The sequence below is a fragment of the Amblyomma maculatum genome, chromosome 1 (assembly GCF_055883805.1).
Source record: "Amblyomma maculatum isolate TAMU_Amacu chromosome 1, ASM5588380v1, whole genome shotgun sequence".
Lineage (NCBI taxonomy): Eukaryota > Metazoa > Arthropoda > Arachnida > Ixodida > Ixodidae > Amblyomma > Amblyomma maculatum.
This window is the reverse complement of record NC_139344.1, coordinates 393,319,143-393,332,642: the sequence shown is the minus strand read 5'-3', so window position 1 is coordinate 393,332,642 and position 13,500 is coordinate 393,319,143. Positions and strand designations below refer to the sequence as shown.

At 42.3% G+C, this 13,500-nt stretch overlaps 1 protein-coding gene across 2 annotated transcripts in view; it reads left to right on the top strand.

Annotated features, from left to right (window-relative positions):
* Window positions 1-13,500, top strand: part of jar (Myosin heavy chain 95F jaguar) — a 58,068-nt gene that overhangs the window by 3,196 nt on the left and 41,372 nt on the right. Inside the window, exons 2-9 of one of the 2 annotated variants that reach the window (XM_084594956.1) lie at window positions 934-1,004; window positions 2,092-2,222; window positions 4,168-4,237; window positions 4,728-4,801; window positions 5,713-5,842; window positions 6,105-6,269; window positions 9,024-9,121; window positions 10,831-10,995. In XM_084594956.1, coding sequence (XP_084451082.1) covers window positions 2,103-2,222; window positions 4,168-4,237; window positions 4,728-4,801; window positions 5,713-5,842; window positions 6,105-6,269; window positions 9,024-9,121; window positions 10,831-10,995 — 822 coding nt within the window. In that variant the 5' untranslated portion in view covers window positions 934-1,004; window positions 2,092-2,102. The remainder of the gene's footprint in view (window positions 1-933; window positions 1,005-2,091; window positions 2,223-4,167; window positions 4,238-4,727; window positions 4,802-5,712; window positions 5,843-6,104; window positions 6,270-9,023; window positions 9,122-10,830; window positions 10,996-13,500) is intronic. The other variant, XM_084594950.1, reaches the window with a different exon arrangement.

The following is a 13,500-nucleotide window of genomic DNA, read 5'->3' as shown; positions in this document are numbered from 1 at the left end:
GCTTTCAAGCTTGTAACTGCCTCCATAAACCATGCCTTATGCACCGGAGATACTACGCTTTAATAGGCTTCTGAACGTCTCATATCAGCTGTCTCCTCTTTGTTCCTTCTTCCTTCATCCACACCTCTTTTTGTGACATTAGCATGGTGTACATGGTGTTGGGAAAGGAAAATGCATCCAGTGGATGGCTCGCTTACGTGATCGGATGGCATACCCAAAAAATAAAGCCTCTGTAAATAAATTGGCATGATATCAACTTCAGGACAAATGGAACAATTTCATTTTTTGCATTTTGTAAATAATTTACAAAGCTCCCCCTGTCCTTTCTTTTTTTTCCAACCGGCCGCAGCTCAGGTGCTTAAGATATTAGATGGCAGTTGCCGTGGCGGGCAACATTCTTTTCCTTCCTTTTTGATTATCATTTTGATAAACGGCTACCACCGCCACCACATTGCATAACCTACACTGGGTGTGCTCCTGCAGATTTCAGACTGTTAGCAGTGCTGATATTGAAAATAAAAATATGGCAGCTTTGATAAGAAGCAGTTAGGGCTCCTTCACATAGAAAATGTAGCGACCTTTTCACAGCAGAGGATTAGTGTTCTGAGAGCACTTGCATGATTCATCATAGAGATCGTTGCCCTCAGTTGTTAGTGACGATAGGTAAGGTTATCCAGAGAGGTAGTTTCATTGCCAGTACTGTAGTATGTAGTACAGGAATGTGGCTTATTATTTATTTCTGAGCTTCATTGGAATGGGTGAAAATGTGTGCTCATGTTATTAGCCTTGCAGCTTTAATATTGTCGGCTCTTCGTTATGTCAGAACTGTTTGCGCTGAAATTCATGCTTCACTTTGACAGCACATCATTCGTAATTTCTTCTTGACTTTGCGAGGAGCTGATGACTTGTTCAAGGTTAAAATTACCTTTTCAGGATATCTGACAAAATTTTGAGTGAATGAAAGAATTATTTCACTCAATTAACGGAACAACTACAAGCACCTGGTTAGTAAATTCTTGTTTTAAAAGTCTTATTGGGGTTTTTCTCAAGGGAAATATAACAGTGTAAATACTATAAAGTTGAAATAATTTGTGTAACATGAGCACCTACATCTCTTCACTCTTCAGTTGCATCGTCACTTTCTATGCATTAGAGCCTTCCATTATTCACATATCTTATTTAGAAAGCTGGTAGAAAAAAAAGTATAAAGAGCACTGAGCTGTAGTACAAGTTCATTTAAGAACTTGTGAAACTTGTATTTGCACATCTTGTTTAATCCTAAGCCTGTAGCTGATGGCTCTGACGTCTTCAGTGATTTGTCAGTCGATTATAAGTGAATGAGAGACGCTTTAGTGGAAGGCTCCGGAGTAATTTTGACTACCTGGGGGATCTTTAGCATGCACCGACATCGTACAGCACAACAGGTGCCTTGTGTTTTGCCTTCATCAGAAAGCAATGTCAAATAACTTTATTGGATTGAGACTGTCTTGACTTGCCAGCGACATTTGCTGCACTCATTGCTATAATTTAATCGACATATTGTGAGCCTGTTTTCTTTCTTTTCATGTTGTTTTCTTCTATAAAGTTTGACTTTGTTTGCAACTGAGGTCATCTAGAAATCTAGTTTTTGGGGATAAATTTATCATGTGAGTGATTGCCACAAATTGCGAGCTCTTGTGCTGTGCCAGCGCACAGGTGACATTACTTCTTTTGAGTGCAGCTAGTTCTGCAGTGTTAACAGGTTAAGAATGCATCATTATTGTTGTTAAAATCCAGCAGTGCTTGCTTTTCAGAGTGGGAACTTTGGTTTCAGCTAGAGTGAAAGCTGGGCGTAACACTGATGCCATGAATGTGGAGGCAAATACAACATACAAATAAGGCAACACATGCATGCAAAGCACATTTTTGTCCAGCATGATTTTTTGGCAAATAGGAATTAAATATGTACATACAAATTACATGTGTCAAACTTTGGTTGTGTGCTCTACATTAAAGCTAACTTAAATATTCTAATTCTTTTGTCAAGTGTCACCGCTTTTGCGCTGCTGTAAACATCACTCTTGCCTTGACAATTGTGTTCATCATGTCCAGACGCCGTCAACATGTTGGCCATGGATGCCAGCCAGGTGTGGGCCCCCGACGAACACGAGGGCTTCAAGTTGGGGAGGATCGTCGACATTGGCGGTGAAACAGTTACTGTCCTTCTTAATGGGGGCACTCAGGTTGGTGTGAAAATTTCCATTCGTCAAATTTTGTAATTTCGCGTGAGAAGAACAGCGTTTATGGTCTCAGTCTGGTATAGGAAAAATACGCTTGACGTCATGTCTGTTTTACCTTTGACTTTCTTGCGTGACAAATTCAGAAGACACGAACTTACACTTAATTAGTTCAAAATAAAACAACGCAAAACACGCAGACGAAAAAATAGAAAAACACACCACAGCGCTTGTGGTGTGTTTTTCTATTCTTTTGTCTGCGTGTTTTGAGCTGTTTTATATTTAACTATGTATCACCAACTCGCCCGCTTAGCTATTCTGTTGAAATTACACTTAATGTTGTTCTCTACTATAGTGGTACACTAGCCCACATGGTAAAATTAAAGGAGTATAGATGTCCAATTCTAGTTAAGCATTCGTTTCACTGTAATGCTGCAAAAGACATTAGTATTCATGGATCAACACATGGTATTTGCTTACAGCCACTAAATAAGTTTTAATTGAATTTCTTTTCATGCTGTTTTTGTTTCAACAACCAAACGATGGTTTTGGCATCAATAAGGTTTAGATCACGGGAAGAATTAAAGAAAACGAATATAAATGGTAACAAATAATTCGGCGTCATTGTAGCTCTTGAAGCATGCTGTTTTAAGAGTTGTAGTGAAATAAAACAAATATCAGTGACTATATTGCAGTTTTTTCCATGCTTAATGCGCCATGCTTCATGCCACATTGGACATTGCAGCTATAATTTGCTTGTTGAAACTGAAATAACATGAGAGAAGGTATTCAGCTTATGAATTGTGTTGAGGTTGTGGTCACACCTCAAGGTGATCCAAGGGGTCTACAAGGTGATTCATGTAACTTGTGCCTAGCACATGATTCTAAAGAGAAAACGTGCATGCAAAATTTGATGTCTAAAAGCTTGCAACACAGAAAAGTTTCGTTTGAAAGTGTATTTGGCTGCAGCATCGGGAAATAATTCAGGCTCTGTGTTATGAGTGGTGAAGTCTACAGGTTCCTGTAAACAGAGTGAAATGCCAGTTTTGTAAATGCACTAGGCCATGTCCCAAGATAGTCTCTTGCTCCTCTATGATGGCACTGTTACCTTCCTTGTTCTTATTTTATTGTATCCTGGCAAATTGTCATTCAGTAGACTGGTGTCACAATGTTGCTGTGACTGACTAAACTGTCTACCCTCGTCTAACGTCCCATTCAAGCATAGCTTACTCTTCTATTCTATTCTTATTCTAGATGGAATATCTTTGTGTAGCTTTTGTTATTTCTTGCTGTTTTTAAGGCAGGGGTGGGGAAAAGGAATGTAGTTCTTGAGGATTTTCAGAGGGAATAAATTTAGTATCTGATCAGTGCAGCTTGTTGGTCATTGTACACACACCCCACACATAACATAGGTGTGTGTGTGTGTGTGTGTGTGTCTGTGTGTGTGTGTGTAAGGTCAGTTGGTCATCCTGATGTAATTTTTCTCTGGCTTGTGTTCTGTTTTCTACTTTCAAATGTAATGATTGTTCGCATAAAGCAAATCAGATTAAAGGGATAGATCCAGTTATGGTTGTTAGCAAAATATTATTTTCTTGCTCTTTCTGGCTACTTTAACATTTGTCTTCCAGCAGAAAAACCATTTGTGACAGAACCTATAATTTTAAAATCTCTTGTGTATTATGAGGCAGTGAATGGCGGTGTAGCAAAGCCTCTCGAATCTGTGCCAGAAATTCATTGTTGATGTTCAAGGTTTTAGAAAGCTGCTGGTGATGGCAGTGGGTGTGTTTTATCTTTTGACCTTTTCTGCCTTCTAAAAGCTCCAGTTTTGGTGGCAGTGAGTTTTTTTCCGTTAGAATGGTGTACAGTCTATTGATACAGACCAACTTTAGTTTGTCTTTGATGTCGTTTGAAGCCACGAATTGCGGTTACATTTGCTGTCTTGCCTTTTCAGCTTATTACGGCACCATATAGAAGTGTTCATGCTGCTGAAGACGACCCAAACAAGGATGTTGATGACAACTGTATGTGGACTGCTTTTTATTACCGCATTGTGTTTTGAAATGCGGATTATGAGAAAATGCTCAGTGGCTGCCTCCTAGTTTATTAGCTCTGAGGAAAAACAGTGAACAGTCTTCATTGCGGAAGGAAAGCCGCAAAGTTGATGACGTCGCTGTGTTAACAGGGCATTGCTTTTGCACGGTCATGGCAGTTGGAGGCTGTGTGGAAAGAGTACCTATGAGATGAAATGACTTATGACATTGACTTGCTGTCCTAACTAGCAGGAGACAGCAGAGGTGCTGTTCTGTTGAACTCGTTAAATTGAAAGTGGTACGAAAAAAGGTTCTTTCAGACCAACCAAGCTGCCCGTGTTGTCTTTTTGTGGTTCATCTGTTGGCCTGTATGCTCTCTTAATGTTGCTTAATGGTCTGGGGCTGTTGTGAGTGCTTTGTTTTGCACGTTGACTGCCATGTAATGCTTGCATGTAATGAAGATGTTTTTATTTTGAACAAGGTGCCCTGATATATCTGAATGAGGCCACTCTCTTCAACAACATTAAAGTTCGCTACAACAAGGATAAGATATATGTAAGTCTTTCTGTCTTTTTGCTACTGAAGTTGTTTTTGCTCAGAACACTTAGTTATTATCATAGAGGAAGGTCTACTGTTGGGAGTTCCTTGTATTCACATATCTAGGTGGAAAATCCTCACCACCAGAAGTGACCTTATAGCTAACGATAGATTTGTGATTCTGCTGAGCTTGCTTTTGCTTTTGATGCTTTTTTGGTTCTGGGCTCATTTAGTCGTTTTAACTCGCATGGCTTTTAAATCATGCGGAAGACTTTCACCCTAAAGGCTTCCTACTGAAGGTGACTGCAGTCACATTGCTGAAACTGCAACCAACCTTGGAGGAGGAGGAGGAAGATGAGGAGGAAAGGCAGGGAGGTTAACCAGTAAAAGCAACTGGTTTGCTACCGTGCACTGGGGGAAGGGGATGAGTGGGTATAAAAGTTGTGAGAGAGAGGGATAGTTGAAGTTAGTACAGTCACATAACAGACACGCCACATCACATCACGTCACAGTCATGTCATAGCAAACTCATAGTCTTTCGATTAGGCCTGTGGTTCTCATAAAGCGGAGCAGTGCCTGGGAGGCCTTCACCGCAGACGATCGCCGTGGCCAGAGACCTAAAGTCTTAGTTTCACTCAATGGGCGTCCATCTAGATGCACCAGCTTACGGCACAGACACTGCCTTTCCTCACTGTAACCAACCTTGGAATTTACTGTGCACATCTCAGGTTTCTCAGAAGAGCCATCTTAGCTTCCCCTGGCATTTTTGCTCATCATTGGTGCTTATCATTGACACCAGCCTATTTATTGCTGCTGCTGTAGCTTAAAATCTTGCGCTCTTAAAAAGTGCCTAGTTTCTCAGGACACAGAGCATCATATTTCAGCTGCTACATTTGTGGGAACTCCTAATGTCTTGCATTTTCACGTAGACGTATGTGGCCAACATCCTGATAGCTGTGAACCCATACTTCGAGATGCCCCGCTTGTACTCATCAGAGACCATCAAGAAGTACCAGGGAAAGTCTCTGGGGGTGCTACCTCCACATGTGTTTGCAATTGGTGAGTTGCAGAAATTGCTTTCTGATTTTGTTTGCAACTGTTTCGTCTTTATTTTGCTGCATTCAGACCCCTATTTTCATGTCTACACTTGAGGGAAAAATTTGTTACGATTTAGTGCCACTCGCTTTTTAAACCAAGCTTTTCATTTTTGAAGATGTTTTTAACCTTTTGCTGACAGAATGGGGTGTTTAGGTTGAGGGTGCAGCGGGTCGTTGGTCTCTTCATGATTGCGCTAAACATGTTGATCCATTACCATGTGCAGCGGACAAGGCCTTTCGAGACATGAAGGTGCTTAAGCAGAGCCAGTCCATCATAGTGAGCGGAGAGTCGGGGGCTGGAAAGACTGAGTCGACCAAGTACATTCTGCGCTACCTATGTGAATCTTGGGGAAGCCATGCTGGCCCAATTGAGCAGCGAATCCTTGAAGGTGAGGTGACCGCACAGGCCTGGGGCAAGGTTCCTTGATTATCGGCTGAAGTAAACTTGCAGCTCAGTCATTGTTATGCTTAAAAAGTTCTGGCACAATAGTCATGCTGTTTTTGATACCTTAGCCTGCTATGCTTTCATGCTGTTGCGGCTGTGCGCATTTTTTTTAATATTGGCAGCACTGCTTGGTTATCCGATTCATTTACAGCTAGTGCTTGTCCCTATCTAGAGCTTGTTGTTTCTAGTAATGAAATAAGATTCCCGGATTTAAGGAGTTATCTCGTTTCTTCTGGAGCTGAGCCAATGCAGTAAGCGATTCACAACAATAATTACACTCCTCAGGTAGCTTAGCCCAGTGTTGGTATTGTTGTTATTAAGGCGAAAGCCTCACTTGGGTATGCTTGCGAAAACGTGTCTGCAAAACGTGGGAGCAATATATGTAAGCAAAATGTAAGATGTGATATGATGTCACTTTGAAATGAGACTGGTAGTAATGAATGTGTATGTAATGACAAGTGGTACATAAATGGGTAATTCCTAGTCATGTCATGTGAGTTATTATAGTTTAGTCATAGTCACTTTGTCACTTTCATGAGTCTGTCAGATCAGAGGTCTAATGTGCATAACTATGGCGTCATGGCTTTTAGAAGTCAAAGTCATGACCATGACTAGTGTCTAGTCAAAAGTGCTGAGTCATGACACGCTAGGAGCTACTAAAGAGCAGGCAATGCTCGTGCTTTCGCCTTTCTTCAATGCAGGTTTGCAGTGCTTTCAAAGTTTTTGGTGCTGTGAGCACCCAGGTGACATGACCAGGCACTGTATTAATGATGCTTAATTTCAAAAGTTGTGCTGTTGGGACAATAATCGGGGGTGTGTGGACAATGCCTTTTTATGAATGGAATGCAAATAGTGTATCCTCGCTACCAAATCACATAAATACAAACAATGTAGTTTTTCCACAGAGTCGAATACGAATCGAATAGTGATAGCACCAGATCGAATATGAATATTTGGACTAATGTTCGCTACTTTAGTGAGTAATCTTACAAAACGAGTAATAGTGTGAAACAGTGGAGTCGCAGCTCTCTGGTACGGTGCTAAATTGTGGAGTTAAAGCTGTAGCTGTTAGAAGACTTAACACTAATTTCCTCTAAGGTGCCCCAAAACAAATCCAGTATTAACTCTGTGGGGGTCAAGTTATATGAGGAGAAAGTTACCTTTTCTTATTGTCGGTAAAAGAGTGTGAACTTTATCCAGACTTCAGGACATCAGTTCCGCATTAGTACGTATTAACCATGGCCTCCGACAATGGGCCTCAAGGCAAGGCAGCTAAACTAGCCTAATCCTTGCCGCGTCGTCCAGTCTTAGGGGCTATGTGTGAGCATTATATATGTATACTTTCAAGGGGAGCCAACAGTCACTGATATCAAGCAAAACATCGGGAATTTTTGTTCTGTGTGTTGTTCAATGTGTCATATTAATGTAATCATAGAGATAATTTATTAAAAAGTAGAAAGAGAACTTCTACTTTATAATTATTTATCTCCATGATTGCATCGGTGGCTAATTCTTCTTCTATTTCACATTGATCAATACAAAATAAAAAAAATCCGTTTGCTTTGCTTGGTGTCAGCAACTGTTGAGTCCCCTTGTGTAAGTATCTCACAATGTGTCCCTCATTTCCCAATATTTGTTTGCTCATTATGAATGCTGTAACATGAATGTACCACACATTTCACCCCGCACATACTGGTCACTGCAGGATGGTAGTGGGGACAGGGGCCTCCTTTTTTGAGGATTCATCGAAGAAAAATACTGTGGTGGGTTTTTGATTGAATCTCATGTAAACTATTTGAAAAGTGTTCTAAAAGTTCACAACACATTTCATTCGATTTGAATGATTTCCAAAATACCCTATTTTATTTGTTCAAATAATTGAATACTATATGGATATTCAATTTGCTGTTTGCAATTATTGAATGTTTGCACATCCACTAACAATGCGCCACAGCTTGCGACTCGTGGCGCATACAGTGCAACAGATGATCACAACGTTGATGATATGCGAGTCGCATGCCTCAACGAACTTCTTGCGGTGTGTACAGCACGACAATAAACCGCGATGTCGGTGATGTGTGGGATGCATGTCGCCGCAAACTGCTCCCTGTGCATACAGATCTCTGTGCAAGCGATGTGCGTGGGCCGTGAGCGCCCTCTTTATACTATGCTGCCAACTACTTGCAGCGCATAGCGTGCGACTGGCTATCGCGATGTCGGTGATTTGCAGGACACGTGCTGCCGCCAACTTCTTGCGGTGTGTAGAGCTCAATAGGCGATTGCAACGGTGGCGATGTGTGGGCCATACCCTGCAGTGAACTGCTCGCGGTGCTTACAACACAGATGGTGATCGCAGAGTCAACGATATGCAGGTATCGCCTAGTATCCGAGGATGTAGTCGCAGTTAGCAGATTTTTATTATCCGTCGTGGCGCAGGAGAGTGTGCGGAAAATTCAAAATTCTGCGCATTATACACAGTGCACTCCGGCCGGGGAATTTTACGAATTCTTGTCATCCCAAAATTTGTATAGTCTGGATTCATATCACCAATATTCTGCTGTACTTAATAGTCGAGAAAAGGTGAATGTGCTAAATTGAAGTCATTGCTCATGCATGCCAACATTATTTTTGTTGGAACGAAAAGAATTTACGAAATGTGCACAGAATGTTCAGTGAAGGCTTTTGTGACCTCTTGCAGCCAATCCTGTGTTGGAGGCATTTGGAAATGCCAAGACAATGCGAAATAACAACAGCAGTCGCTTTGGAAAATTCATCGAGATCCATTTCAACAACAAGGTTTGTGTGCACATATTGGGACCATGCATTTATACCATTGGCTGTTTTGCATCCTGCATTTGTGGTGATGCCACATGACGTTGTTTGCTCACAAGGTGCAGTCACAACTTTCAATATTATTACTGAAAATGATGCCCCCAAATTCCAAATGTACAGCTAAGGTGATGCAGTATAATCTTAAAATTACGGAGCAATATTCGATATCGGCACTTAAAGCAGCTAAAATAAAGAAGTCTGGAATATCTAAGGGATGTTGGCTATAGTTGGATCCTCTTATTTGTTGTTGCTATTGCTACGATTGTATTAAGAGTGTTGACTATTATAGCAAGTGGTTGAGTTTAGTACTTAGATCCTCAGGCGAGCTCTGGGTCTCATGCTTTTGCACGGGTCAGTGATGCTAGGCAGTTCTTTCCAAACTATACGCATACAGTAAAATCTGGACGATGAGAATTCAATGTGGTTGTGAGAAATGCTCACATAATTTGAAACTTGTGCCACCAAATGCAAGCAAAATTCATATTCAGAAACACAGGAGACATAATTGCGCAGGTATGGTTACTGCCAGTGGGATTTTGTTCATGGCTGCATGCCTTTGTGTGGGGCACAACTAGCGATTTCAGCATTGGTGATGTATGGGCTGCCTTGGTAAGCACTCGAAGGTCCATTTGTCTCGTTGTTCATGTTGTTCCTAGTGTGGCTTGGGAAAGTATTCTGGAAACCTGTAATTTTGCACACTGAGCACAAACATTCCTTGGCCACAAAAGTTTACAAATCAGTATCAGCAGTGATCACATCATCGAGATCCAACTGTATATCTCATGCTGAATGCCGTAACTGTAATGATTTCGACCGGCAGCAGCACACGCGACACGTCAAAGAGGTCGACGAAGTGGAGCCGAAGCCCGGTTGACTCTTGAGAGCTGGTTTGCTCGGTGCGCAGCCATCGCATACTGTCCTGACGTTCCAATGGACACCTTATGTATCAGATTTTTTAAAAGGATTTCTAGGGACGCCACTTCGACTGTAAAGAGTTCTAGGAACTGGTGTACTAGTGTTATGTTGTAGTCAGGTGTTGCCTTGGTGTGTGTTAGACCCAGATGTGAGTGGCATGGTCATAATGAGCATTTGAAAAAATCTAGCTTAATGGATGGGTTGCTGTCATGTCAAATTTTTCACAAACAGAGGCAGTGCACCCCTCATTAGTGCGTGCATGCATGATGGCTCATTAGTGTGGGCGCTCGACTGCTGAATCCAAGGACGTGGGTTTAATCCTGGTGATGTCAGCTAGTAGTTTCAATAGAGGTGAAAAGCAAAGTACCCATGTACTGTGTGATGTCCGTGCACATTTAAAGAGTATCATGTGGTAGAAATTTGCCCGAGTCCATGGTGCGCTATGGCATGTGCCATAGTAAGTAACACTAATAATAATAATAATAATAATAATAATAATAATAATAACAACACAAATCAAGAACAGAGTGTTGAATGCCCCATGGAGGAGGGCCTTCAATTAGTGTTAACGGTGTAGTGCAGTGGCTTCTTGGTAAATCTTCCCTGCTCCAACCTCTGTGATATGAAGGCTTCAGGCTCACCTTCATGCTTGGGATGAAGGTTTACATACTACTGCCAAAAAGAAGAGTTCGTTTATGCATTCTGCTATGTGCAGTTCGAAGCGTACATGGCGAGTGTTCTGTCTCTCTGCATTTCAGTGCAGTGTGGTTGGAGGTTTCATATCGCACTACCTCTTGGAGAAGTCGCGCATCTGTGGCCAGAGCAAGGGCGAGCGCAACTACCACATCTTCTACCAGCTGTGCGCTGGCGCACCGAACGAGCTGAGGCAGCAGTTGAGGATCACCAGTCCGGATGATTTCCACGTGAGTGGTCCCCAGTGGATTGCCATTTAGTCTGTTGATGCATTTCTTCTGTTTTAGGCTCTTGTCCTTTTTGCCCCTGCTGCTTCCTACTTGAATGTACAGGTGCGGACATAAGTAAATGGAGCACGCTTTTCTGTTCAAATTGAAATCACGCCTTCTGCACTGGAGATAAGAAAATATTTGTCCAAGTGAAAGAGCACTGGTGTCCACTACCGGTTCGTACATACCATGACTGCCAGTCTCAATTATTCAATGTGTGAAAAAATGTCCAAAGGAAATAGCGTGCTCTGTTTACTTCTGTTCGCACTGGTACATGTGAAAGGTGGAGTCCGAAGAAGACTTGACCCCTGAGAGTAGCATGAAAGGTGTTCTGGGGCTCACCAAGTTATTGTTTCTCTTTGTTTTGCACTCTAGGCATTATGTTTCTTTCATCTTTACATTGACACGCTCATTCTTATCATCGGCCTGCACATTGTACATATACTGCAGGGCAAAGATCTCTTCAGTTGACCTTCAGCTGATCTTATCCTGTGCCAGCTGCGGCTGCCTTATCCCTGCAGACTTGCTAATCTTATCCGTCTGCCTGACTCTGCTTCTTCCTAGTACTCGCTCCTTAAATGGTGGTCTTTAAATCTTTAAATGTGAAATTGTCATAAGGGATGCCATTACATATCTTATTGACACGAAATTTGTAGTCCTTTGGACTGGATTTAAGTGCTTCTTGGAGCTAGGATGTTCCACTAAATGGCGTTGAGAAAACTACTCTGAAATTCTTTCTCACGGCATCATACGCAGGAAGGAGCGGAAAATCGGCATCCTTTCGTATTGAAACGCCATACTGTGTGTGCCAACACTTGTACTTTCGTTGTCTGGTGGTGCAGTACATCGGAGCCCAGCTACAATGCCGTGCTTTTGACAATCCAGTAGTGCTGCTGTTGCCTGCTGTGACGCATCTGATCTCATAAGGCTGATAGATTTTCTCGTGAATCCTCACTTTACGAGTGCAGCAAAAGCATCGGGCATTTCGATTGAGTGCTTTAGAGTTTCATTGCCCTAGCATTCTGCAGCTTCCTCTACCCCTCTGCTCTATCCCTGGAGTGCCTGGCTACCGCTGCTCCGATGATACCACCAGAAAGCGTTGGTACCAATCCCGAGGGCTTGTTATGCGACGATAATACCTGCTTTTTCTCTCCCACCTTCTTCTTTCATGCACACTTGACTTTTCCATTTGTTGCTGAGTAATGGGCAGTTTTGGAAAACAAAAACAAATGTGTTAAGTTTAGCTAAAATCTAGAAGCCTCTCTCTCCACATCCATTTGTTTGAAGCTGAAGAAGTAAAACTTTGTCTGGCAAAGTGGATCAGAGGGCTCTCAGAAATGTTCACAATGGCACGTACAAGACCAGCTGCAGCATAGCTTTACTGCCAACCCAGACATGGCAGCTCGTAAAGCATAGTGAGGCAGTAGCTGTGCCTTTCGTTTCCTCGTAACCAATTACTGTGAATTATTATTATGTCTTTCTCCTGCACTCTGCAATGCATGTTAGGAGGAATTAGGGTTAGGGTGTACTAGGGCTGTGCTTGCCCATTTAATAAATAATACTTCGACTTGAAAAATTGGTGCTTGCACGTGGTATGAAGTGCATATTGCATCAAGCTTACATGTATATAAACATGGATTATGAGTAGGGGTTGGAGTTTTCAGTTTCTATTTTCAGAGAATTCGGCTGACTTTTTTCGGTGTTTATACAGTAAAACCTCGTTATAATGAACAGTTAAAAAATCTGAAAATAGTTCGCTATATCCATAATTCGTCATATAAAATTTCGTAGAAAATACACGCAAGAGCAGCAAAATTCAATCAGAGAAGGCAAAGCAACTCGGAAGGTGCCTACGTGGGTCACGTCCATTTATTTACGCGCAAAGAACTGTGTTATCGCGGCCTGCTTTTTTGTGTTGATCGCGTTTCGTGTCACGCCCTGTTCTACAGTTTGCAAACACTCAACAAGGGCAAACCCACTGCCCTCAATAGCACTGCAGTGGCGGCACAGTAAATCTAATGCAGCAAGCGCTTCTTGTGAAGTCAGAATGATCTCATCGTCGGCAGGGTCAGCCTGAGCTTCGTCTGCGTGATGTTCAGAAACTTCCACAGCAATTTCGGCATCCATCAGTACAGCCGTGGTCGCTGCGATGTCGTCACCGCCTACAAAGCCTTCTAGTCATTATTGTGGGCATGACACCAACAAAACGTGAAAAATCTTTCCAGGTCTCATCGAGCTCGCGGAGCTCTGCTTTGTCGGGGTCGTCCCCATTGTCACTTGATGCACAGGCCTCTGCTGGAAAAAAACCTGCGTGCCGAAAGCAGTTGGCAATCGTTTTGCCTTTCACGCTGTTCCATGCCGTTTTAATGCTCCCAGCAAGTCGATCTTCAAGTCCTGCTTCATACGAAGCTTCACGAGAAGAGTGTCAATCAGTCTCCTCTTGTAAACTGCCTTGAAGGCCCTGAT